General features: G+C 39.7%; 2 protein-coding genes across 4 annotated transcripts; one reads left to right on the top strand and one right to left on the bottom strand.

Annotated features, from left to right (window-relative positions):
* Positions 1–711: 711 nt before the first annotated feature.
* Positions 712–15,001, top strand: edrf1 (erythroid differentiation regulatory factor 1). Of its 3 annotated transcripts, none has more exons than XM_014470944.2 (26): positions 712–792; positions 1,061–1,215; positions 2,135–2,343; positions 5,005–5,071; positions 5,154–5,279; positions 5,368–5,492; positions 5,589–5,736; positions 5,860–5,961; positions 6,041–6,162; positions 7,224–7,335; positions 7,565–7,712; positions 7,801–7,912; positions 8,410–8,521; positions 8,691–8,975; positions 9,061–9,132; positions 9,220–9,361; positions 9,462–9,653; positions 9,907–10,107; positions 10,795–11,013; positions 11,118–11,344; positions 11,422–11,580; positions 11,923–12,072; positions 12,184–12,337; positions 12,437–12,552; positions 12,660–12,832; positions 12,915–15,001. In XM_014470944.2, the coding sequence occupies exons 2-26, from the start codon at positions 1,117–1,119 to the stop codon at positions 13,042–13,044; spliced, it is 3,702 nt and encodes a 1,233-aa protein (XP_014326430.1). In that variant the 5' UTR covers positions 712–792; positions 1,061–1,116; the 3' UTR covers positions 13,045–15,001. The 3 variants fall into 3 exon arrangements, with proteins under 3 accessions (XP_014326430.1, XP_023183821.1, XP_023183820.1); XM_023328053.1 differs by having other exon boundaries at positions 12,657–12,832; positions 12,918–15,001; XM_023328052.1 differs by having other exon boundaries at positions 12,657–12,832.
* Positions 15,002–16,016: 1,015 nt separating this feature from the next.
* LOC102228555 (putative pre-mRNA-splicing factor ATP-dependent RNA helicase DHX32) lies at positions 16,017–23,499 on the bottom strand. The gene is made up of 11 exons (XM_005804901.3): positions 23,157–23,499; positions 22,816–23,009; positions 21,870–22,245; positions 21,558–21,791; positions 20,744–20,837; positions 20,079–20,228; positions 19,166–19,357; positions 18,324–18,464; positions 18,015–18,205; positions 16,907–17,097; positions 16,017–16,384 (listed from the first exon to the last, which is right to left on the bottom strand). Exons 1-11 carry the CDS (start codon positions 23,436–23,438, stop codon positions 16,213–16,215), a joined length of 2,217 nt encoding a protein of 738 aa, XP_005804958.2. The 5' UTR covers positions 23,439–23,499; the 3' UTR covers positions 16,017–16,212.
* Between the last annotated feature and the right edge of the window lie 3,812 nt (positions 23,500–27,311).

Genomic DNA, 27,311 nt, shown 5'->3' with positions numbered 1-27,311 from the left:
TATTAAATGTGGAAAAATAATTCATTACATGTGCATTCATAATTTTTTAATGCATATGTGAGTTTTTATTTTTGTTTAAATATTCCACAATCCTGTGTTGCAACATATCATGGTTTCTTTATATGTTTCAGCTGCAGGCTCACCTGCTGAGAGGGGATAATAATGCCACAGGTAATCTGTCTGCTTCGACCCTATGGTGTATTTTACGAGTGCAGTGGTGGTTTAAGTTAATGATGGACTGCAGCACAAATATACTAATATTTGTTAAACAAAGTATGCATTTATATCGATTTGTGGTCCTTGAAAATTAAGTAGCCTACTCTAAAAAAATGTCAACTTTGGCCGTGAATTTCAGAATAAAAGCCCTCAAAATAAAAGTAGCAGACTCTAAAAAAAAAGTCAACCTGGCCGTGAATTTCAGAATAAAAGCCCTCAAAATAAAAGTAGCCGACTCTAAAAAAAAAAAAAGTCAACCTGGCCGTGAATTTCAGAATAAAAGCCCTCAAAATAAACGAGAAAGCGCTCCATTTTTCTAGAAAGAACTCTTCAATGTATTTCCGGTTCACGCCTCTTATCAAAATGAGTTTTTAAATTGAATATTCTTATCCATAAAGTTATGTAGCATATTAACGGTCTGATTTTTTCTTCTTTCTCAGTTTCCAAACAGGTTTATATTTTATAAATAGGAAATAAGACTAGTTTTGCAGTTCGTTTTACCGTTAAACAGGAAGTCGTCATCGGCTTGTTGTCAGTCTGAGAACTACACACAGAGTGGCTGCAGATGGGAAAAAGGTAGGCTACAGGCATCTAAAACGTGTTTATTTACCAGTGGGTTTACATTATTTAGACTGCGAAAAGTAATAGCAAGTTGTCATTTGACTGTGGGTTAGCTTTAGTGCTACACTCGTATTGTGAAACCACTTTTTCCCACGTTGACTGCTGTTTTCTTGAGCTAGCTTGACAGTCTGAAGTTGCCACTGACTTTATCGATGCAACTGTGTGTTTACGTACTTTATAAAGCCATTGCTTGTGTCGCTTGAGCTATATGTTTGTTTTCCAGCTGTTAGAAATACGTAGAGGATAGTAGAAAGAAGTGGAAAGACTCACTTGTCCAGTATGAGCTTACAACCTGAGGACAGAGAGCCTGGGGTTCCCATGGATAATTCAAAAGAAGATGTTGGTGGTTCCTCTTGCACAGGAGATTACAGCAAACATGTAAGTTACCAGGCTGATCAGTATTATATTGTATTTGTTGTGTTTAAGATGACATGTTTATTGTCGTGTTTTAATAAGCAAAGTGTGTACATTTGCTAAGTTTCCCGGAGTTATGTTAGTTTAATCACTTAAAAAATCGCCACAAGTGACGAGACACCCCTCAAAATCATTAAAATCTAGTTTTCTGTTCACTAACGTGGCCACAGCTGCATAGATTAAACTATATTAAGAGTATTATGTACCACAATTTATGTCCTAATGTTCATTTTCAAATCTGAGAAGTTGTAACCCAGTCACCTAAAACATTTTAATTTAGTAAGTTATTTTAAATATTACCATATGTTAATATTTGAAAGTCAAATCCAAATGTCTGGTATTCAATTTTCAGTGGTTAGTGAAAATCTAAGGTATGGTAATTTACCTATAACAGTTCATTTAATTGCCCCAAAGCTCATGCTTCTTACGGCACAAACTGCAATACTCATTATGATAAGCAGTTTTGGAGGGGACAACAAAGACAGAAGCAGAATCATGTGTCAAGCTATTATAGTGAAATAATTTCAAACTGACTACAATATCTTGTTAACTGGCAAAATATGGTACCGTCTCTAGATGTTTTACCCTGTAATATCATAGAAATAGCTGACATGTACACAGATCTACAAATTTAAATTATTCATCATTATTAAATCCATACATCTATTTTGTAAGATTTTCATACTGCTTTTAAATTTTTCAATAGTCTGGTTCCATCTCTGTAAAATCTTACTTTTACTTTGTGACTTTTGGCTCAAGTGGACGTGACATCAAAGTTTTATTCTTTATTAATTGTTTTAAGTAATACAAATAAAATAAATTTGGCAGTAACATAACTATTATTTCTAAATTATAATCTGATGTCTAATTGTCTTATTTACAGGATATGACAGTATGCTTAGGAAATGGAGAAGTAAAGAGCTGCGCAGTGGTCAAGTACTCTGCTGCCCCACCTCCAACCACCTACGCCCTCCTGCAGGAGAAGACGGACCTGAAGCTTCCACCTGCCAACTGGCTGAGAGAAAACCCCCAGCTGGGCAGTGCTGGCACCACTGTGTTAGGCTCCAGCAGCAAGAGCAAACCGTTCTCTAGGTATTAGCATTCATTATTGTACAGTGGAAACGCTGCAAGTTCAGTTAGTTCGAACAAGCAAAATGTGTCTTGAAAATTTGTGTGAAAATAACTTTTTAAAATAGGAGAAACAAAAAGAATTTCTCCCTGTGTCTCTAAAACATAAAGATCAGTCTTTTCTACCATATTAATGGTATTAATCCTAGATAACACTGCTTAAAATACATCAAGGGAGAACTATTGAAATAAATCATAACAAAGACACTCAGTGCAGTTTCTGTGGAACCCCCATCTGTCTGAGGAGTTATGAATGACATGAGAGAGGCCATTAAGAGGTGTGAAAAATTTTGTTTAGTTAGAAGCAGCCTTAGGGTTTTATACACCCGGCGTCACTTTGACCAATTTGGTTAGATCTGACGCACTTTACATAACTGTCCAGACAATGTCAGAATACAGAAGTTTTCTGCTTTTTCGAATTGCAGAAAACTGCAAAGAGATATGTGACTACATATCTCTTTGATGGCCCTAGACTTGTGCACCATGTGCTTTCATGTGTCGCAGACACATGAAAAGCAGGGATAGCAAATTTAAAGATGTGGTGCCCATGTAGCAGCAAACCATTCAGCATACTGGCAAAGCAAAACCAGGATTGTGAGAGGCGCACAGCAAGCTGGGTCATGTTCTTTACAAAACCATCCTACATATTCTTTTGCGAGGGAAAATTTGTAACCCAAGGAATCCAAATTGCTGCTGTGCACAACATCCAGCAAGATTTATTATGATCCCTATCCAACCACTTAGTCATACCACTGTATTACAGCCTGTACCATCAACATTCCAGTAGACACAACAAGGGGAAATAGTGGGGAAAAAACATCATTTTGCAGTCAGAAAGAGAAAAGTTGTAAATAATTACACCGTGTTCCAAATTATTATGCAAGTGATATTTTCTCAGATTTTCTTAAATGGTCAATGCAAATGATGGTCAGTATAATTTTCACGTCATGAGCTATTAGAGTATAAATCATATTTTACTGAACAAAGCTCCCCATGAGAACAGTATTTTTTTCAAAAATAAAAAACTCAAAATTCACTGTTCCAAATTATTATGAACAGCAGATTTTCTAAACATTTTATGGATTATAAAGAACTGCAAATGGTCATTCTTTGAATGTGCAGCATTAAGTGGTCACATGTACTAAAATCAAAAAGCTATTTCAATCAAAAACATCTTAACAGACCGAGTTACATGTTAATATAGGAGCCCTTCTTTGATATCACCTGCACAATTCTTGCATCCATTGAACTTGTGAGTTTGTGGATAGTTTCTGCTTGAATTTTTTTGTAGGATGTCAGAATACCTTCCCAGAGCTCCTGTTCCAGAGGCACCAGCAGCTTCAAATAACTGTTTGCTGTTTTGTAAGGGCTTTTTAGCAGCTACTCTCTTAATTCGATGAATTTGTCTAACAGAAACCTTCCTCATTATGCCTCTATCTGTACAAACCCATCTTTGTTCTGAATCAGCCACAAATCTCTTCACAGTACAATAACGCTTCAGTTTTCGTTAAATATCTAATGCTTTCATACCTTGTCATACGACCCTAAACTATCTGATGATATTTGTCAGCAGAGAGATCCTTTCTTGTTCTCATATTGTTTGAAACCTGTGGCCTGCTTAATAATGTGGACCATCCTTGTTAAGTAGATTTCCTTTAATTGAGCTCACCAGACGAACTAATCAACCCAGCTCTCTGAAATTAATTATAGTGATTCAAAGAGCCCTGACACACAATACCATCTATAAATTTAATAGCACAACAAAAAATTCAATCTTTATGACACTTAAATCCAATTTGGATAATAATTTGGAACACGGTGTATTCTCGATCGCGAGAGTTAAACATTAATGCCAACTTTAGTGTGTGTGACCCAAATAAAACACGGTGTAGAAACAGTAAGATTAGTTTTTTTAAAACTTCTGTTTATGTTTTTATAAAATCCTGCAGTGGACATTTTTATTTTATCTGTATTTTGTATATTCATTGAAAGGAAAGACTCCTGTGTGTTGTTGCAAGTTTCCTCAAGAGTTGTAAATGCCATTTTCTCTTCTAATTAAGGCTTTGACTTGACCTTGACTCCTGTTAGATGAGAACTATGTCTGCATGTTTGAGGAAGAATTGGTGCCAGTTCCCTTTTATTGCAACTAGCCAAACTCTCCTTTTAGCTCATTTTTGTGAAACAAAGTAGCAACAAACTGTCATTTGTAATTAAAGTCTGGAATCTCAGTATCTTGTAACTTTTGCAGTAGGCCACAATAATATAATATTTTGAGCTAAGTCTTGTGTAACTTGTAAGTACTGAAAGTTCCAGATTTAAAAAGTACATTACAGTACTAAACATTTGGTATTTGGGATGACTGCTCTCTGAAAGAAATAAAATGTCTAGAAAGCTGTCAGGAAGACTGATTCCAACATACTGGATTGCCAGTTTCTCCACAGTGTGATTTACACATAATTAGTTGCAATTGGCATCACTGCAGAACTTATTGTATAATTCCAAGAGCATGTAACCTTCTTGCAGCCATTTAAAAAGAAGTGCCTCAGAGTGTGTGAAGCTTTGAATAAGTGAAAAAAACTATAAGTGAAAAACTGTATTGGGATCTTTTTTTAAAAATCCTTACAGTTTTGGGATGGCCTATGACTTCATTGACTGCATTGGGGATGACGTGGATGTCGTATCAGATTCTGAGGTTGGTAGCGCTTTTCCTTATCTTTCTAACTTGTTTCTGAAGTATGGATATGGCCAAAACTTTTTTTTTTTGTTTTCTGCAGAACATTAAGAAGCTTCTGAAAATCCCCTACAGCAAGTCCCATGTTAGTATGGCTGTTCATCGTGTTGGAAGGACGTTGCTTTTGGATGAGCTGGACACTCAGGAACTCCTAAGAAGATCTTCTCAGGTACAGGGAGGCATGTTTAATTCAACTTCGTCGGAACAGTTATATTAATGACAACGTCTGTTTACTGTGCTGAAATGTTTTGTTGTAGACGGGAGATTGGACATGGCTCAAAGAGATTTACCAGCGCCTAATAGATCAAAAATGGCAGAGAAAGAAGAAGAGCAAAGAGCACTGGTATCAGAAAGCCATCCTGTCAAAGTTCCTCTACTACAGGTGAGAGTTTGGGTTTTATTTCTGGACAAATAAGTTTTGATATGCAGTTTAATTTGACTTCTAAAGATGTTGTAATTTCACTATTATATTCTGCAGTATAAATGGTGATGGGGCTGCAGAACCTGTAACAGAAGACATGATAGAAGAGGATGAGGAGAATGGAGCCGAAGAGTACAGCTCTTCATGGCCTGCTACTTTCACCAGCGCAATGTCTGAAGCAGATGAAGCAGATACTCCCAAACAGGTAACTTGGCTACCATTGGATTAAGGACGGTTCCTCAACTCAAAGTTAGATTTAGGAAGTTTTAAGATACATTTTATAGGGGATGTCTACACAAATTAAATGCTTATTTTGTTAAATCTTCAGGAAAGTGTTCCTGTGGACAGCAACTTTGCTTTAGGTCAGGTGACATCAGTGCCTAAAGAGCAGAATCTTCCTACTCTCTTCAATGAAGGGGAAAACAGTCAGGTAGCATATTTTGCTCTTCAAGAATGTAATCCTGCTGCAGCTGTTTACTTGTTTACTTATATATTATATTATATTACAGGGTTTAAGGAACGACTTTGTGCGAAACATCATGTGGACATTTGAGGACATCCACATGCTGGTTGGATCCAACATGCCTATTTTTGGAGGTGGTCGATATCCTGCTGTTAGTCTGAGACTAAGGTTTGATGATGAATTCTTGTCTTCCCAATAAAGATCTGTGCTTGTTTTTAATTTGAAGACTAAACAAATACATTTTGATTTGCAACTAAATATTCCGTTCCCATCCACTTTGTCTGAAAATCTGAATTTTTCTGAACACAATAGGGAGCAGAATATATAAGTTTTATGGGTTGACCATGCAAGTTGCACACCCTTGATCCTTTTAACACTATGAGCATTGACTTCAGTGGACTGTGTTAAACAGAATGTTCTCAAACCTTTTGAAAGAGCGGGATAAAGAAAGCTGTCGTTGAAAGACAGCCAATAGACATAACATTTGTAGTTCACCAGGAGCCACCTCAAATATGGAAGAAACTGAACTGTTGAGACCAAAATCTTACTTGGATAGCAAAATGCAAGTCTCTTCAGCAGAGAGTAAGTGAAAGATGGAGTTAAATGCATGACAATTCTGGAAGAAAAAGAGACCACCTTCCACCTGGTGGAAGGTGACTTGAGATTTACCTTCCACCTGGACAACAACTTCAGTATTGTAACCAATCAGTTTGCGCTACAGATGCATTGGTTAGATCAAAGCATATTTATGTGAAGGAATGGCCTAATCAAAGTCCAGACCTAAATTTATTTAGAAAATTTGTGGTTAGGGTTGTAATCAGTAATGCATTGATTTGTGTTGGTATATCAAGTTACATTCCAATAAAATATATTAGAGTTTATGTTTGTAACTTAAAATGTGGAAAGTTGAAGGAGTTCACTTCATGCATGTTTGTTTGAGCAGGTTTTATACTAATTTCTTTTGTCTTTGTTAAAAAGCCTAAATAAATAGACTGTTGAAAACCTTTTCAAATATTCATGCAGTACATTCAGAGCAATAGTTGAGTTGGAATAATTAAAATATGTTCATTTTCTTGCTGACTCTTTCTGGTGTTTGCTAAGATGTGCAGCGTTAATATAGGGAAAAAAAACTGACCAATTTACTCAAATGTTTGTTGGACTGCTTCCAAAGATTGTTGGAGCAGCGTCGAACGCAGATTGAACCCTTGCTCTGTTTTCCCCCCCCCCAGGGACAGCAACAAACCAATCAACATTTTAACTGGTATTGACTACTGGCTCGACAATCTCATGTGCAACGTCCCAGAGCTCGTCATGTGTTTTCACGTCAATGGCATTGTTCAGGTAAATTGCCAGCGTTAACACATTCAATAACACAAACTTCTGTCTGTTTAGAAATGGTGTGGACTCTATTAACATGTTAAATCTAGGCATCCAGGACACAAAACCTGAAAACAATATTAAGCCAAGTTTTTTTTTTTGTTTGTTTGATTTGTTTGTTTGTGGAGATTTTAGTACAATATACAATTGAACATTTGTTCAATTCTTTTTGCTTTCTTGTGTTTTCATTCAGAAATACGAAATGATAAAAACAGAAGACATCCCTCATCTGGAAAACTCGACTTTCTCTACAAGGGTGGTAAAAGACATTGCCCAAAATATCCTCTCCTTCCTAAAGTCTAACTGCACTAAAGAGGGTCACACCTACTGGCTTTTCAAAGGTAGGGAGAAAATACTTTCATTTATTTGTTCTAATTGCTCTCTTTTTGTGTATCTAATGTCTGCTTCGGTCACATCTTCAATCTACAGCTAGCGGGAGTGACATAGTGAAGCTTTACGATCTCACGACTTTGTGTGAGGAGGCTGAAGAAGAGAAATATCAGAATCCCTTCACCCTTCCTGTTGCTGTTTTACTGTACAGGTGAGTAGCTTCATTATTTTATTTTATTTTTTTTGTATTATTTTATTATTATTTTCTGGATAGGAGCTTGTTTGTGGTGATGCTTGGTACATAATATTGAACAAAAAATCTATATTACACATAAATTGTAATGTAAGAAAATGGGAGAAACAGCAGAATAAAGCAAAAGGAGAAAAATCATAAAGTGAAAACTTTCAGTCAATGCAAGGAAGGTTGGAAGGAAGGTTCCATCTCAATGTAGCCCAAGATGATTGCAAAAAGTTTTTTATTTCATAAACCGTAGAAGACGTCAATACCAAAACACACGGCTGTAATGTCCTGAATGAGCATGTTATGGTAAAAGTTGAATGTTTGAAATAGCACAACGTATGTAGAGGAAAGTGTACAGGGAAAATAAGTGAAGGAACTCAATAATGTGTAAAGTTTAAATATATATGTGAAAGTAAAATATTAAGAGTTGAGATAAGATTCTGTCGTCGTTTGTCTTTGTGGCGCAGAGTGGCCAGCAACTTGATGCTGAAGGCAAGTCAAAACAGAAAGCACTATGGCAAAATCCGAACTCTGCTCCTAAACTGCGTCAAACTTCTTGATCCGGAGAAACATCCTCAGGTATGTGAAAGAGAAAAATTCCACTTCCATTTTTACCCATAGCTTTCAGAGCTGGCGTTTGGGCAACGCAGTGCGAAACCTCTTGACTCAGAGGGCAACAGCTTTTGGCATCAAGGAACCCAACCCCTCTTTCGATTGCTTCTGTTTTTTCCTGATTGCTCGTGCTCAGATCATTGCCTCAGCCTACTACATGCTGTCAGAGCTGTTCCAGCTCGACGAGCTGCCCGACGAAGACGGAGGGGAGTCGTTGCGGGCCGGTGGCTCGGAAGACAGCTACAGCGACGAGGACAGGGAGGAAGAGGAGGAGGACGACGACTTGACAGAGGACGGCGAAGACATGGGAACCTACGGCAACCGCTCCAGGCCGCAGGATGACAGCAAAGCGGTAGCCGTGATCCGCTCCGTGGGGGAGCTGTCGGTCCCTGAGAAATACAAATCAACTCACCAAATCAGAGTAAGAGATGACATTTAGGTATTTTCAGACTAAAGATGGAGAAAGTTTCAAAGCATAAAGCATCGCTCTGATTTTATTTCCACAGCCCAGTTGTGCTTTTCCTGTTTCTCAAGACAAAGAGGAGCGATGCAGACATGTCCTAAGCTACGTACTGAAGGCGAGTTCTTGCATAATGTCATGTCACAGTCTTACTGTTCAGAAGAGCCAAATTAGAGACATAAATATGGTTGTAATAAATCCACAGGGGTTGAAAGCAGTGGATGGCTGCATCAAGAAGGAGAGCGATCTGCCCGCTGCCGACCCCAACACTCCCATCCCGCTAAAATATGAGGATGGAGGCGGCAACGGAGCTTCAGAGAAAGGCATCTCTCTTCTTCTGGAGAGAGGTGAGACTACTCTGCTCACGTCACAAAAATAAATTAAAAATGAAATCGAAAAACACTATGCCTTAATGATGAACTTGTGGATTTTCCCGCATGACCCCAGCGGGTGCAGGGCAGGCCGACCAGAAGCACCCGACACGCTCAGGAATGATCCCAGACTCCTGGCAGCACCGTATGAAACTGCAGCTCTTCCTCAAAGCCTCCAAAGCGTACTACGTCCTGTCGGACGCTGCCACCAACCTGCTGAAGTACGGACGAGCCCTGCGCTACATCAAGCTCTCCCTGCAGTGTTATGGTGAGTGGCTTTTCCCTTCTTTTTTTTTTTTTTCTTTTCCAAAATGTGAATTTTGAAATTACGTAGCTTGTAATTTGTATCCTCTCCATTCTATATTAATCTAGCATTAAAGTGTAATAAAAAAAAACACAGCTGAAACTACATTTATCAGTTTAAGAAATAGCTTTTTAACACCCTAATGAGAATTTTTACAGTTCTTGAACACAGGTCTCTTTATGTTCCTCATTATTTTGTATTTTATCACCTTCCTCAGATGCTTACTGTTCTGTGAGCGAAACACTGCGCCCGCATGTGCTCCAGTTTCACAGCCAGTGCCTGTCACTCTGTGGAGACATTCAGCTCATGCTGGCCCAGAACGCCAGCAACAGGGCAGCGTACCTGGAGGAGTACAGCTACCAGACCAAAGAGGACCAGGAGATCCTGCACAGTCTGCACAGAGAGAGCAGCTGCCAGGGTCTGTCTTCATTCTGTATCACCTAAACTAGAGATGTCACAACGGGCCAAAATCACCAAGTCAAAAGAACTTGAGGCCAAAAAAATAAGCGGCAAAAAGGGAAAGGAAACCAAGTTGAAATACTTTAATTAAACGAGTGGTCAGATTGTTTGTTGGAAAAGGATGTGCCAATTATTATAGAGAAGGGATTGTGTAGGTTTGCTTATTAAAGGAAAGAGGCCCACTTTGCAAATTTTGAAAGGTCTGAACTATACACAATAAGATTTATTTCACTTTTATTAAAAGTTATATAGCCGTGTTTAATAGATTCCCTAAAGGCAGATGTGGATGCACCGAAGCCTGCTGGTTAGACATGGTCCTCAGAAGGTGCATAGTTATTGAATTCTTTGTGTTGTAGCCAGCATCTTATGTTGCAATATTTTAATTTTAATATTTTTGATTTGGCATAATTTTGCCCTGATTAAAAATAAAAAAGACTCCATCTGCCTCAACCACCTGTGCAACTCAAGAATTTGTGTCATTCTTGAGTTGCACAAAGTCAGTCCAGGGCCCACAAATGGACCCCTGGCCACACTGACTTAAAGACAGATACAAAAATGATTTTAAGTTTTTATTGTGATTGCTTTTTTGCTTTTTTTTGACTTGGTCTTATTGATTATATTAATCATCTTTCTTTCTTTTTATTAGACTTCAGCATGGCAACAGATCTGGCCATGGACCCCGAGTACCAGCTGTTTGTTAGCTGCAGATGCTACGAGGCGGCACACGACATGCTCACATCCGAGGTGTTGAAAGATCAATCCTCCGACCAGCTGTCCCAGGTCCTCAGACGGCTGGGAAACATTCGCAACGAGATGGGGGTCTACTACATGAACCAGGCAGCAGCCATGCAGACAGAAAAACGAGGTATAACGTGTGCACTTATTTGTTTAGCATTCACAGGATTTCATGAATCAATTTTCCTACCGGCGAAAATGTCAAACTAAGCTGTTGTCTTGTTTCTGTTCTAGTGAAGAAGTCTGTGTCTGCAGCAGAGCAGGACTTGTGGAAGAAGAGCTTCAGCTTCTTTGAAAAAGGAATGAAGGACTTTGAAGCCATCAGGGACAGCACCAACACGGCCTTACTGCTGTGCAACACCGGCAGGCTGATGAGGATCTGCGCTCAGGCCCACTGTCCTGTCTCTGCCGACGAGAGCAGAGGAGAGTTCTCTCCAGAGGAGGCCCTTTACTACAATAAGGTAATATATCAAGGAATATTAAATGTATCTAATATAAAATAGTTTTTTCCATTTATACTTTTTTGTTTTTACCTCAGGCCGTAGACTATTACTTGCAAGCTTTAAGGGCGCTGGGTAGCAGAAAGGGCCACCCAGCTGTATGGGACAGTGTGAACTGGGAGCTGTCCACCACCTACTTCACCCTGGCTACGCTTCTGCAGGATTACGCACCACTTTCCAGGAAGGCGCAGGAGCAGGTCAGTCCACACACACGCACGCACGCACGCACGCACGCACGCACGCACGCACGCACGCACACACACACACACACACACACATACACACACACACACACACACACACACACACACCCCAACACCACACCAGGCATTTCTTCCACTTCTTAGGAACACTTGACAATAATAACAGGCATATCATCAAACATCAACAGTTTCACTCTTTGCATTGATACACTGAAATGATTCAGTTCAAATGATATTCCGATTTATTTAGGTGCACATATTCAGTGCCCAACTTGCTCCGGCAACGTTGCGTTTCCTCCACTTCAAAAGCTGCGTTTTTGTGTTTTGATTGTACAGATTGAACGGGAGGTGACCGATGCCATGATGAAGTCCTTGAAATACTGCGACCTGCAAACCGAGTCGGCCCGGCAACCGCTGTACCAGTACAGAGCCGCAACCATCCACCACCGCTTGGCCTCCATGTACCACAGCTGCTTTAGAAATCAAGTACGACTCAGTTCTGATGATCTTATTTATCTGAAGAACTCCTTTCCTGTGTTGCTGTGTCACTTGTTGCTGCATTTGTGTTCTGAGAAACTGGCTGCGCTTGTGACGCAGGTGGGGGACGAACACCTGAGGAAGCAACACCGCAGCCTGGCGGAGCTTCACTACAGCAAAGCTGTCTCTCTGTTCCTCAGCCTCAAAGACGCGCCCTGCGAGCTGCTGCGCACGCTGCTGGAGAGGGTGGCTTTCACAGAGTTCACCATGACAGGTGGGATAACTTTTCATCTTAAAAATGTTTTGGACTCCTGTGTGATCATTTCTTTTCCAAAACCTTCCTACAGTTAGCCATGTTGTGTGTTTTTTAAAGGTCAGAGCAGCAGCGTGGCTAAGCTGAAGAGCTTGATTGGAGCAATAGAGATCATGTCAGAAATCCGCCATGCTTTCCAGCTGATCCAGAAGGAGCTGTTGGAGGAACAGGAAGAAGTAAGTAAAAACTTGAAATCCCTCTTCTAGTACTTACTTGAAGAGGGATGTACTCACTTTGACCACATATTGTTGTTCACAGCATAATGCTCTCTTCCTCCCAGCAGCAGACTGAACCATCTGCTGCCGAGTCACCAGACTCTCCTGATAGGGTCGGCGGCTCCAGGTCTGGATTGGACCTCCAGGAAGTGCTGAAGTTAATTGGCGTGTTTGAGCCAAGTTTCTCCTTCCTGCTGTTACAAGTGATCAAGCTGATGACGACGAGCAAGCGGAAACCAAGGTGAGCAGCTGTCTAAAACCCTGCGTGCGATCTTCTTTGTCCAGCTCATCGCTGACCAGCTCACCTCTGTTTTGCTCTGCAGCAGTAAAGACGAGGAGATGTTGAAAAACTACAAAGCCGTGTACTCCAAGTTCCTGCGCGCTGAGAAAGACGCGCCCCTCCTCAGTCGTGTTGAGCTCTACATTGAGCTCCTGCAGCAGCTGACCCCGTAAGCAGGAAGTGACAACACAGGAATAAAAGGAGCTTAAAGCACAGAGAGGACAAGAGGAGTACAGTGTGTAGCAACTTCAACTACAATTGTCTCTGCACTCTGAGGTTAAGAGTATTATGATTAGATGCCTTTTCCACTCAAAATGTACTGACCAACCATGCAATGTTCTTAAGGAGCGCAAACCCCTAATACTTTATTATGAAAGAACGTTTGCTGCATCTATTGAGAAAAGCAGCAGGATAACATAGCTGGAAATTTGTAGTTTTGCAGTTCCATAGCTACTATTTAGGTTATGACATAAGCTTTTGAGTTTTGCCTCCACACACAACGATTGTTTTATTTATTCTCACACATAAAAGTGACGTTACAGACTATGAACATCGATAAGTTAATTAATTTCATTATTAAATTTAAAAAAAGCTCTCAATATAACTTATTATACACAGTAATACATTTCATTCATTTATTTTTGTTCATTTTAATGTTTCACTCACAACTGATGAAAACCCAAGAATCTGTTTTTCAGAGCATTATATTGAATCCTTTTTAGACAGCTTAATATAATATTGACAATTATATTCATGGAGAACTCCATGTACATAATTGTCAATATTACATTAAGCAGTCAGCAGTTTTCACCTTGACATTTAGGCCATAACATTTTTGTATTAAAAAAAAACTTATTTTCTTTTCTGGAGGAAAAAAAGTGGATTTTCATCAGACATCAAAATAATCTAGATTTTAAATGTATCACTTTCTGTTTAAAATGAAAATCCTCAGATATTGCAATATATGGAAGTAAACTTGCAATACTGAAGTAATATAACTAGCTAACTGTGCTAGTATACACGGATGGATCTGCAAATGTAGAAATATTTTCCAGTCATTGTTAAACCTAAAGGTAATTTGGCATCAGTTCTCATAAAATAATAAAAGAAATCTGCTCATTTGAAGAGATCGATTTCATTTGGTTCGGATGGTGACGTCAAGCACTTTGCACTTTTTTTTTTCCTTTCCTGCCGTCACCAACTGGAGGCTTTTAGATTGAATGCAGAGAGTTATTTATTATAGAAACACTATAATGAGTGTCAGGGTTGTTGTTTAATAGTCCAACCAAGAACCTTTACTATGTGTTGAATTTGAGTAATCAAACTTGATTACAGCTATAAGGACTTTAAATACTTCTCACAATGAAAACCCTAAACTGAACCTCCTCTGGAGCGAAATGCATCTCTTCTAGATAATGATCTGTTGATCTAGTGTCAAACAGATCCACCATCATGATACTGAAAACTCTGACATTCATCTCAACACAGCCGGCTAGGCCATCTATCTTGCTTTGTAGTACAGCCATATGTGTCAGTACTTTGACTAGGCCTTCTGAGAAGCATTTAAGTAATCTGTTATTTGCAGCTTTAAGGTGTCAGATAACAAACTCAAACTCAGGCAACGCTGTTAATTTTTCTTAGGGGCAGGGACTATTATTATCTGTATCATTTATTTTAACATCTGCATTGTGGCAGTGGTTTCTGTTCACATCACCACTTTTAAACTGTACCTTTTTTTTAGTAAGGAATTGTACATTTGAATGTTTAAATTTATTACCAATGTAGAGTTTGACTCTACCAACAGCCAGACTTGTAGACGTTTCTAACTTTCTAGCAACGAAATAAATTCTTTTCCTCGAGGCTGAGATAAATTATTCATCATTGGGTCAGATCGGTTCCAGGTTGTGTGGCGTGTTTTTTTTTTGTTGTTTTTTTTGTTTATCAATAATGCTGTGAAAAAAAAGTTAAGTGATTTTGGTTAAGTTACAACATTTGCTTTAGAAATTGTGCAATAGTTGAGCAACATTCAATGCAAAAATCAAAAGAGCTGGATGTGTCCATAATGCTGTATGTAAGAAAGTGACTCTATTTTTGTTTTTGCATGGTTGCTCTAAGAAGTAAAGGACTTTTTAATTCTAGTATGCTGTATTTCTTCAAAGGTCTGTGTTCTATAAGCAAGAGTTAAATCATACATTTAAACAAGATAGATATGTTTTCTTTGCATGTGATATTTTGATCTAAAATGCCTGAATGCTTTTTTTTTTAATCCAGTTTAATATGACAGGTTTTTAAAGGTACCACCATGTTCTCTCACAAAGCCAGCAGGTGTTATTGCACATGAGTTTTGTAGCTAAAGAGAGGACATCGTATTTACACTGTGGATCCGGCTGCACTCCGTGACCCTGTTGTCATTAAAGCGAGTCCACAGCAGATGGAGCTGCAGGCGTGTCCAAACTGTTCATGCACCTCATTAATCAAACTCGACCCTCTGTGCTGCAGGGTTGGACAGTAACGGCAGAAAAAAATAGAAATGGGAACCAGAGAATGGTTAACTATTTAGAAAATAAACAGGAAGGACTCAAAATACGCTTAAATACACTCACGGGTGCGAATATAGCAAATTTCAATCTTTCATAGATGTGCTTTTTTTGCATCAATTTGGGATGATATTCAGAAGCATAATTTATCATAAGAGAGCACATGTTTCTCAAGCTCCAGAGTCCAGTGTTGATGTGTTTTACAACACTGCATTCACCACCAGCTAGGGAAGCCCAGTTCACAAATCCCTCTATGCACAGCAATTTGCTATCTATATGCCAAGCCTCTGGATTTTATATACTTGTGGCCATGGAAGTGATCAGAACAGCTGAATTTAATTATCTGGATGGGTGACCCAATACATTTGGTAACATAGTGTACATATTTGACCCTGTATATAGAAGTTTTACCCTAATTAAATTCAAACCTTTGTACCAAATTGCACTTTTTAATAACTGTTTTGTCATTCCACCCAGTAAAAACAATGACTCAAGTGCGTCTTTAGTCTTAAAATTATAACCAATGTATGTAAATATCTCATTTGTACTGAGCAATAATGCCAAACATATATGTTAAATATTTTAATTTTTATATTAGTACACTGTACATTACTATTTAAAATAAAACCCTGACTGATAAAGAAAAGGAGGAGGGGCACAAATGGAGGGAAAGGTGAATGCTAGAAATAAAAATCGAGGACATTGTGACAACAGCTCAGCTATCTGGATGGTGTCGATGCTAGAAGTGAAGACAAGCTAGGTCTTAGTTAGTTCAGCTGTGACTGGAAGCGGCGGCACTGACAGTCACTGTATGACGCAGCGGTCAGACGTCTGGTCTTCCTGGGGTTCCTGGCTTGACGAGCGCTTGTTCTCCTCGTTCTGAGACGCTCCGCCATTCAGGATATTCTGCAGGAGGTCTTTGCTCTCACTCGATGGCAAGTTGTAGAAAAAGTACTGTGGCGTCATTTGAACGAACCTGCAATCAAGGAGTAAATGTGCTGAAGTGATTCAATGAAACATATTTTCAGTCTTGAGAAATGCCCACTTTTGATGGACTGAAGACACAGGACACTTCTCAGTTTCAAACCCTTAAATCAACATCCAAAGATTATGAAACGCAGACGGGCATCAGTCAGTCAGCAAAGCTTTACATTTACACTCTAAGCTGCTGCTCGGCATTTCAGTGGTTCTGGGCAATCTGTAATCCTCTCTCCAGCAAGCAGACACTAAAGAACAGGATTTGTAATTCCTCGCTCCACAGCCAGCACGACTAGTCTCTCCCGAACCGAGACTTTAAATATGGTTCAAAGGGGTCAGGAGAACGTGTCTGTCTGATTAAGTTTGAGCCAAGATACTGCGGGATTTCTGCAGGGTGCTTTCAAGCAGTAAGAGAGGCCGCAGCTTGAGTTGTGAATCTGCTACGTAGCCAGTTTTTGAAAAAATTGAGTGCATGAATGAAAGTGCTCAAGGAGGGGGATGAAAAGTTAACAAGGCTTACTCCTCAGGCGTTATGTGGGTGACGGTGCGGAGGCAGTTGTCCTCCGAGAACGTGTGCTCGTGGAAGAGCACCCACTCCGGCAGGCCCAGCTTGGGGCTCTTGGCTCCATATCCAGACATCGGATGGATCTGTGCCACGTGTTTATGAGTCAGAATGAAATAGTTCCCCGATCCATCAACATCCCGAGCCACCTGAGGGGAATCAGAGCCAAAGCAAGAGTCACTCCATAGGAAGATTTATGAAACAATAAAGAGAGAGACAGAGGGAGAGAGAGATGGAGCATGCAAACAGAAAGTGCATCATATGATTTTTTTTCCCCTTTGAGTGGGAAACAAATACAGGACAAATCTAAGTCAATAAGAAAAGACATGCTGGAATAAAATCCCTGACAGCTGCATCAATTGGCTATGCCGCACAGCATCCTAATTTCTGAAGCGTGATTGAATCTCTTAATATCAGGCTGAATTTGTTGCAGCAATGTGACAGTATTCAGGTCTGGGTGCTGTAGTGTAATTCAAGTCAGCTTCCCAGAATATGTGGTTAATCACAATTATTTGATGATATAAAAGAGAGGCAATTGCTTTGTTAGATATGGTTAGGTTGGTTTAGATCAGTGCTTCTCAATTCCAGTCCTCAGGCCCCCCTGCTCTGCATGTTTTAGATGTGCCTCTATTCCAGAACAGCTGATTCAAATGATTGCATGACCATCAAGTGCTGCAGAAACCTGTTGATCACCCATAGATTCAATCCAGGTGTGTAGCAGAAGGGAAACACCTAAAACATGCAGGGCAGGAGGGCTTGAGGACCGCAATTAAGAAACGCTGGTTTAGATGGACAATGTAAATCTATAATAAGGTCAGTACTTCTTTATTGCACATTACCTACAGCCAAACCTGAAAATATAGAAGGAAATCTCACATTTTCTGTCATTTAATTGGTCAGCGAGAGATCATTGAACCTTCCTTCAAGCCAGAAACACCATCTTACTGTAGGCATTTAAAGACCAATAAAGAACAGCCAGTATAATTGCAAATGTATATTCAGATTACATGAGCCTGTAAATATCCCACAGTGCACCCACCAGGCAACAATAGCTGCAATATCTGACCTGCATGAAAAACCCTGCGAGCAGGGCTCTCTTGATGTTGACCGTGTTGCCTCGGCAGCCAAAGGCGGGCGTTGAGACAGGCAGCTCGATTCTCCTCAGCGTGTCAGTGAGCTCGGTTCGAAGAGCATCGGCCGTCAGCAGGGCAGTGTGGTTGAAGAAGAAGTCCTGACACCACTTCTCTTCATCGCAGTCTGACACAGCAGGGAAAGAATGTGGCGAGGAAGGATTTCGAGAGTTAGATGGTGAAATGGAAATTAATATGGCCTAATGTCACTGTTTTTTGTTTTGTTTTTTTTCCCCTGAACTGACATTCATCCTGCTGACACTGTTTGAAAGCCTTGAAGATGTTGATGAGGGTGAAGTGGTCTCCTTCCGGGTGCTGGAACTTCATGCGGCACTGGGCTGCCTCTGGCTTCAGCTCCACAGCTGGAGCCATGAAGCAAGAGGGCGCTAAAAAGATACAAAAGATAATACTTACTTACTAATACAGTTGGTGCTCATATAAACATGCTAATACAAGCTGAACATTTACACATCTGATCATATTTCAAACCACAACATCAATGGATTTTATAAGGATTTTTTGTGACATTCCAACAAAATAGTTCATCCATCCATCCATCCATCCATCCATCCATCCATCCATCCCGATTGTCATAGAGAAGTTGTGGTGCCTATATCTATCTGTAAATAATGGTGAAGCGGAAGTGAAATTATGCATGGTTTTAATATTTAATAAGAATCTGAAAAGTGTTGTATGCATTTGTATTCAGTCCCCCTTAGTCAATACATCGTAGAAACAACTTTGACTGGGCCCTTCTGATGCAAGAACTTTGACATGAACTGTTTCACTGTTTCTCTGGCTATCAAGAGACACAAAGTGCACAAAGTGAAAAAGTGATAGCTGGTTGCAAATGATTTTATTCAGGGGTTTGGAGTAAATCGGGTGGATACAAATGCACAAGACAATTTTCTAATCTGTTATGCATTTATTTGTGTTGGTATATTTTATCAAATCCCAGTAGCATCCATTGACATTTATGGTTGTACTATAGCAAAAGGTGAAAACTACAGAGAAACACTTTAAGTGACTGCATGATTTTGCGCGTGCCCATTGTTTTTTAGATTGGTGTTAAAATCCCATACATCACCTGTTAGCATGGCTGCAATGATGACCACTTCGTTGACACAGTCAAACTCACAGGAGGCCAGCACAGTCTTGGCCATTTGAGGCTCCAGTGGGAACTCAGACATAATGATGCCCATCTCAGAAAGGTTCCCGTCGTTATCCAGAGCTGCCAGGTAGTCCAGCTCCTCCAGTGCCTGCATCAGACCTCCAGGGTCTGGAAAGAGAGATTTCAAAGGAGGCGTGTGGGATAATGTTCAAAATGTTAGACACGAGCAAAGGAAAGAGGATTTATAACTGTATTTAACTGTATTTAAACTGGGTGATCATTAATTCCACACAAATCTACTTTAAGTATTCAAAGTCTAGCACCCTGCTGGGAATGTTGAGAACGTAAGGGCAGCAGCAGATTACAAAGATGTAATCCTCGCCAACATCTGCCTCATACCGCTATGCAAAATAAAAACTGGTTCATGTTATGAGTTAGTTTTTTTTTTATAGTGTTAAATGAGAAAGCTGAAACAAGAGGGAAAGAAAGGTTTCCTATTATCTGCTCACCCTCACACCGGCTCAGCCATGCCTGTGCTCTAATCAGCTAATGAGTGTGTGTGTGTGTTTTGTGGCGCTTTTTTGTGCATAAATCCGACGAGAACAAAAGCACACGGAAGGAGGTCAGCGCTGAAAGGATGCTCACAGAACAGGAGCTGTCGGCTCAGCTGAAGCATGGCTCACTGCCTTTCAATAATAACAAAAAGAAAAAAAAAGGTTCCTGTCTGCTGGAGCAAAAAGAGAACAAAACCGATTGGACCGAAAGATTCTCTTGTCCAACAATAAGTGAATTTTTAGGGATGAACACTGGCTTACCTGTTGCAAAAGCATCAAAATATTCAATGTTTTTTTTTGTGCTTGTTTTAAGCCTGTGAACACATAAATCTCACCTGGCCTGTCAATAAAGTGACAGTGACCCAGCCCGGCGATCTCCATCCTCTTTAGGAACAGCACGGTGGAGGTGATGTCAGACTCCACAATACGAGGACGAGTCTTTGCAGGAAGCTGTCTCTCTTTCGGGTAAAGGTGAAAACACTTGCCTGCAGGACAGGACGGTAATCTTACACACAGCTGGATAATCACAACTACAGATTTACATTCACTCACTGGGCACTTTATTAAACCCAGATAGGTCAATTAGCTGGCTAAGGAAAAAAATTGGACGATAACAGACTGGAAAACACCAGACTGATGCAATTTGGTTTTGGCTGTCCGCTCAGATGCTGGTTCACGATTTGGTGTAAACAACACCTTAGTTTTGATGCAGTAGTATGGGAGATATTCTCTTGACATGATTGAATTGTTGCTAAACATGTACATTGTTGAAAAGCCACAGAATGCTCTTCTTCGGGTGACTGAATTTTATCAATTTGCAAAGTTTAAATGAACTCAAACTGGTTTTATTGAACATGGAAGTAAGTTCACTATCCTCTACTGGCTTGCACAGGCACCATGTCCAAAACAACACCTCTGAGATTTGGCAATCATAGATTCTAACAGATTTTGAAGGTCAAAGGGTCATCTAACCAGCAAGAAGTAACTAAAACATGCTGACCTGTTGGACCAGCCAGCTGTTTGCGGCACTCGCTTTGACCTGAGCTGATTGGCTGGATGATGACAGAGTTTGTTCTGATTCTCGGGTTGTAAACCTGCAAAAGCAATGACACAGAGGAGTTAGAGAGGTCCAGAACTATATATTTACGTCTTTAAAAAAGTTTTTTTCCCTGCATCACAGAAGCAAGGATATTTTTTTTGTTCTTTTTCTTTGTTGGATTTTCTTTTAATACACTTCACTGGCATCTTTGATACACAAACATACACTCTGACATAGCATCTCTGCTGAGGCTGTTCGCACAGACAGTATTAATAAAATACTGTTTAATAGTAGAGCAAAACCAGCTGCTACCTCGCTCCCTCACATGGTGTGAAGGTATTTGTTCCTTATATTAAGAACATTAGGTATTAGGATGAACCGAACTGTTGCTTTGTGATATGGATCATATTACATTTTGAAATGTGCAGAAAAACAGAAAAGGACAAAAAAATTGTGAAATATAATTGAGTTGTGTTGGAAGTTTCTGCAGTTGGATTTTCACCTGTTAAAATACCTCTGACCTGAATCCAGGTTACTTTACTGAATTCTTTGAGTTTCAGGAATGCAGATATTTGACCTTGGACGTTTTTTGATATTTTTCTGTTTTTAATTATTGTTTTATTTTACAACAAACTTTGTATTGTTAAGATGTTTTAAACGGACTCATAAAGTAGAAAGAAAAGCTTTTAGTTCATAAAGTACAGCTGGCTGAATTGGCCACAAATATCGGATCGCTGCGAGATCACAAGAGCACAAGAAATCATGCAAAACTTACATATCTTTTTTCCACTCCAGCATCAATAACAAAGTTAATTGAGCTATAAGCCCAGAAGAAGTCCTCATTTGGACTGCTTGTGAGGAACACTCGTCTGGTCTGACCCTCCTCCTCCCCAAACATTGGTAGACTCCCAGGTTGGTCAGGATGTACAGCTATGGGCAGCAGCTCACCCAGACCAGGTGGCAAGCCTCGCTTTTCATGACACAGGATGTCATGGGCCAGATCTATTTCCTAATTGAAGACATACACAGAGATAATTCAGCAACAAAACTATTTGGTCAGACTTAGGACGTCAGGGCTGCGTCTTACCTGCATCGTCACCAGAAACAGAACCACATCCCCCGGCTCCTTGGAGCGATGGATCTCCAGCACGAGACGGAGAGCAGAACAGAAGTAGTTGTCACCTGTGCTGCTGTACGCCACCTCCCCAACCTCTGGGGCCTCCAGGTGGATGGCTGGCATTGCCGACCCAGTGAAGAGGTTCAGCTGCTTGGGGTCCGGTTTGGTCGCAGACAGGAGGACCACACGGAGCTCTGGCCTCTGCAGGGCGACTTCTTTCAGCAGACCCAAAAGCACATCGGTAGCAACGGTCCTCTGGTGGGCCTGGTCCACGATCACCACACCGTAACGCTCAAGCAAAGGGTCTGACATCATTTCCCTCAGCAGCATATCATCTGTGGAATACCTGAAGCAAAATTGATAAAAAAAAAAAAGTTTGGTTAATCCTTTATTCAAGTCTGCCGTGCCTAGATGGCAAATCTCAAGGACTGTTACAGTCTTTACGTGTAGTTTGGAGGTATTTTCAGGTCTGCATTATTGTAAAATTAAAATATATACAGGAACTTTTAATTTTTTTTAAAGATATACTTAGGAATGGCTTCCTAATAAGAGAGACTTTATTACCATTTCAGGTTCACTTGTCGTATTTAATTAAATTTAGAAACTACCTTTTATCACAAGGTTTCTTTTACTACCGCTTGTTTATCTCATCTACCCCAAACCCCCACAGGGCAGAGTTCCTTTGTCCCCCAGCTGACTTATGAGGCACCCACATGGCGAGTGTGACATATGGGTGGACATTGAGCGGGGCAGCTGTGACGCAGCAGCTGAAAAGAGCCCCTCTAGCCTTTTGTTCTCCTCTCGGCTGAGATTTAATAAAAGGCCAGTTGATTTAGCAGTGTGTGTAATGAAAAAAAAAAGTTGGTCTGTTTTTTTTTTGCTTTTTTAAAATTTTGCAGCACCACTTTTTCATTACCTGAGGAAAGTTTCACTGGTGCAGCAAGTTTCCAAGGGGATGGTGTATCCGACCTCATGACCGATGTTGATGTCCATCTCATCGGCCACTCTCAGAGCGAGATCAACCGCCTGCTGTGGATGAATCTGGGTGCACACCACCATCCCATGCTGGAACCGGACCGAGAGGCAGAATTCAGCACACCACTGAGGAATCTGATGCAAAACAAAAGTGGGATGGATTACTCCCCAATAGTCAGCAGAAAATGAACTTGTTTCACTAAAAAAAAAAAAATTAACTTTGTCTTTGCATTGCTAAAAGCTTTAATGATTTTCTACAGAGAAAAGATGTAAGGTACTCACTTGAGAGCTTCTTCCAGTTTTGGCAAAGCCACTAAGAACCACAAACTGTCCTTTGGTCAAAGAATCCATAAATTCATCCTTTGCTCTCCACACCGGCAGCTCTTTCCTTTCTTTTAGCAGTTTGTAAAACCTTGATGAGTAAGGAAGTCCATCAAACTGATTAAGCTCCAGGATATCATCGTATTCTTTGTCTCCCTGACTCAAAGTCTCGGAGTCTGAACAACACGGGGACTTCCCTTCGAAGCAGCATTCTCCACTCAAGCTCAACATGTGTTGCTCCATCTCACTTGAGTTTTCAGTTTTCCTGACCACCACCTCATGTCCAGGTCCATACAGATTTAGTTTGGGGAGGTCCACGGCTCTGCTAGACGGCAACAGGGACCGCCTCTGCAAGTGAAGCCAAGTGAAAGGCTCAGTGGGAGCCCAGCCCAGCACTGTCATGTGGGCGTTAATCCCACAGAAGTAGTGTGGGCATCAGCACACAACACACATGCACGCATTGATTTGAGCAGATTGGCTCAAGGGGCCTGGTGTTTACAATGAACAGCATAACAACAACCACCACAATCTGCCCATTGTGGAATTACACATTTGTTTAAATGTGATGACATTTAGAAATTAATTTGCTATTTGAGGAGAGGCTTGGTAGTAAAGTTAAGAGGGTAGCTCTGATCTGCTTTTATTCTTTGCAATATTTCCACATAAGTGTGTTTACTCTGTAAATTTGATGTAAAAAATACTTTACTGTCTTGGTTTGCTCTTATATTAAAGATAAAAAAATAATATTTCAAAATTAAGATGAGCTATGAATACTACAATAAAGAGTCTCGACAGGCCATGTATATTTAAATATAAAAAAATGATTTAGGTAGATGAACTTTATGACAGGTGCGCCTCAAAATATTAGTGTCGTGTAGTAAGAAGAAAGTTAATTGCTTGGCGTTGCCAGTAGATGGCAATGTGATCATGTTTTGTTGAGAGATCAGAGAGATGAATGACGTTTGTTTTGAGTGGAAAAGGTCAATGTTGTAGTCAAGACCATATGGTCAAGACCACCTAACCCGAGACCAAGTCAACACCAAGACCAAGACTTTTAGGGTCCGAGATCAAGACCGAGGGAAGTCGAAACCGAGTCAAGACTAAGACCAGGTTTTCTAAACTACGCACAAAATTCATTTCGTGGTTGCACCTTTATATAAAGACAGTAATATCAAAAGTAAAAAAAAAAAAATCCTGTCATATACACACCTACCTTGAATAACTGCGACTATAAACAAGAAAAACAAAAATGTATGTCAGAGAAAGCCAATTCTCCATAACAGTGTAGGGCGGTATAAATCAGTCTTCATACTTATTTTTGTTTTAGCCAATGTTTCGTCTGGGAATCGAAAAATCGTAAGATCAGTTTCCAAGTACAACGAGCCAAACTAGGCCTTGATAAACACTGACACGATTTCATTCGAATCCACAAATGTTTTAGTCATAAGGCTGGGCGTCCACTTGGATTCCACATCTTGGGAGATCAGAAAATATCATTAATAATGATTCATTATTAATCCAGGTCCCAAAGTTCATGAATATCAGACCAACAGTTTTGTATCTCTGTGCGGCCACGTGATAGCCTCATTTTTTTTCAAATGCTCACGCAGAAGCTGCATCATATTTTTATCCAGCAAATTGTATATTAAGACAACAGATCAGTGTGGTTACACCCCCTAAAAACTTTCTATCAGCTGTCGGCTGTTATCCTGAATTATGTCACAGCGTCATGGCAGCACAGTGCTTCCCATACATGGAGGGGGAAAAAATCATAGCAGCGTCTCAGTCCATTGAACAATACAGAATATAAACAAGCAAATAGTGTATTTGTTATACCATCATAAGCCACAAATGGTGTTAAAATGTACATTTTCTGTGTGTAACTTGTTTCAGATGTTTTCTACATTATACTAAAACAATATGGTTGGGTTTAATTCTCTTTCATGCTCAGTCTTCAGTGTAAGGCAGTTCAGGACGCCTCCTTGTGGATTTAAATAATCCCTTCACTCCTTTCAGAGGCTGAGATTAATTGTTGGTGTGTTTTTCAGAAAAGAAAACATTTAAAACCCATTACATTAGAGCAGTAAACTGCCATGTAACAGAAGCATGTTTTCTGATTGCTGGTTCAATGCAAACACAAGTTTTAGACAAAATGGGAAGATTTCTGAATTAAAGGTTTCCGTTCCATCAATTTTCCGCAGGTAAATCTGTAAATGTAACCATCAAATGCCATACAACAAACTCATATGGTATTTTAAAACTTAAAATGCACATTTCACTTTACGCTGACCCAGAAGAAAAGCTGTTGAATATAGTCATTTCAGACTATGAGCTCTCATTCATTTTACAACATTTTTCTGTTGGATAATGAATTAAGGGGGGAAAAAATCTGAAGAGCCACTTTGGAGCCGAAAGAGCCAGAATTCCCATGCTGGCATGAGAATTCCCATGATGCCGTGAGAATTCCCATGATGCTGTGATCCCTGAGCTCAGATAGGTGGTCAGTCCCACAGTAACCTGATTCAGAAAACCTCACCTGCACACAGAGACCAACACCTTCAGGAATAAAATTGGAACTGATCTTAGAGTTTTCTTTTCCCAGACGAAACATTGGCTAAAACAAAAGCAAATATGTGAAGACTGATTTATACTGCAATGTTATGGAGAATTAACTTTCTTTGATATACAGTATATTCTGATGCACATTTTTATGTTTTTCTTGTTTATGGTCACAGAAATTCAAGGTAGGTGTCTGTGTATATGACAGGAATTTTTGACTTTTGATATTACTGTCTTTAAATAAAGGTACAACCAAGAAATGAATTGTGTGCATAGGTTAGAGAACGCATGCACTCGTGGTATATTCATTAAACCTAGAGTGAAATCATTCAAGCCTTTATTTCATTTTTAGATGGTGAAGGCTTAGAGAATGAAAATCCCAAATTATGTGTCTCAGAAAATTGGAATATTGCTCAAGATTACAAATACAAATATATATATACTTACTAAAAGGTGTTAAGTGTTTCTGTGTACATGGAAGATTCAAACACTTTTCTGGAACTTTCTGAATATGGCAGAAAGGATCTTTAATTATTTTTTTGACCAGATTAGGTCAGTCTTGATGTGCTATGATTTTATATATATATAAAATATATATATTTGAAACAGAAACATGAGATTTCTGCAGACCACAAGATAGTCACTGACACCCACAATGAGGATAAGCCACTAAAGAATATTGCTAAATATGCTGTGTGTTCACTGGATTATGGAGCAAAGGTCAATCGTTCTAGAGTTTGGGGAAGGCATCGAATGCGATTGGGGTAAGTTCTTTATAAGTTACCAGACAAATATATGGACATGGGATAAGAGACATTTCATGTGTTAAACCACGGAATCACAATGTCAAAAGCATTTTAGGTTAAGAAGAAAATTGATTAAAGTAAATATTGCATTAATGATTTCAAAATCAAAGTGCCAGAGTATAAAGGTATATATTGCTTCTGGTCCATTGTGATGGTTTTTTAGTTAGTGATTGTTGTGTAGTCATCTCGCACACTCTGCTGACAAGATTTATAGAAATGCTGATTTCGTTTTCCAGCAAGATTTGGTCCTGCCCTCACTGCCAAAAGCACCATTATCTGGTTTAATGACCATGGCATCAAGGAACTCAATTGGCTAACAAACTCATCTGATTGGAATCCCACTGATAACATTCCCATGATCATTCTGTTAATTCACTTCTTCAAATAAATTAAATTAAAAATAACTCAAGATTTCATTTTTTTTTTTGTATATTTCACATTGTGATACATGTCAGCACCTGTGATCTGACTCAAGCATTACAAAGGTTAATGCTTTTGTAAATTTTCTCTGTGGCAGTCCTAAAATGTGACATCATGACGGGGTGGAGAGACCCGAGTTCTCTCTTTTGTTGTTGTAATGACATGTATTACCCAGCAGGTGGCAGTATTAATCAACCAAAATCAAACTTTTGCAACTTCAAAAGTTGCAAAAGTTGAGTTTCTGTCCTCAATTCTGTGGACAGAAACAAATTATTTGTTGCAGCAGAGTTTATGAGTCAAAAATAAAATAAAACAATTGTTTTTCATTATC

The sequence above is a fragment of the Xiphophorus maculatus genome, chromosome 22 (assembly GCF_002775205.1).
Source record: "Xiphophorus maculatus strain JP 163 A chromosome 22, X_maculatus-5.0-male, whole genome shotgun sequence".
In the NCBI taxonomy this organism is placed as follows: Eukaryota; Metazoa; Chordata; class Actinopteri; order Cyprinodontiformes; family Poeciliidae; genus Xiphophorus; species Xiphophorus maculatus.
This window is presented reverse-complemented; position numbering and strand designations above follow the sequence as displayed.

What these genes read in the sequence shown, in the direction of transcription:
- edrf1 (XM_023328052.1), top strand. Translation starts at nt 1,117, where the DNA reads ATGAGCTTACAACCTGAGGACAGAGAGCCTGGGGTTCCCATGGATAAT. An exon ending in AAGAGCAAACCGTTCTCTAG is followed by an intron (nt 2,344 to 5,004) that starts GTATTAGCATTC and finishes AAATCCTTACAG; the next exon opens with TTTTGGGATGGCCTATGACT. An exon ending in AGGCCCTTTACTACAATAAG is followed by an intron (nt 11,345 to 11,421) that starts GTAATATATCAA and finishes TTTTTACCTCAG; the next exon opens with GCCGTAGACTATTACTTGCA.
- LOC102228555 (XM_005804901.3), bottom strand. Translation starts at nt 23,438, where the DNA reads ATGGAGCAACACATGTTGAGCTTGAGTGGAGAATGCTGCTTCGAAGGG. An exon ending in TGTTTCTGGTGACGATGCAG is followed by an intron (nt 21,792 to 21,869) that starts GTAAGACGCAGC and finishes GTCTTCAATTAG; the next exon opens with GAAATAGATCTGGCCCATGA. An exon ending in ACCCACATAACGCCTGAGGA is followed by an intron (nt 16,385 to 16,906) that starts GTAAGCCTTGTT and finishes CCTTGATTGCAG; the next exon opens with GTTCGTTCAAATGACGCCAC.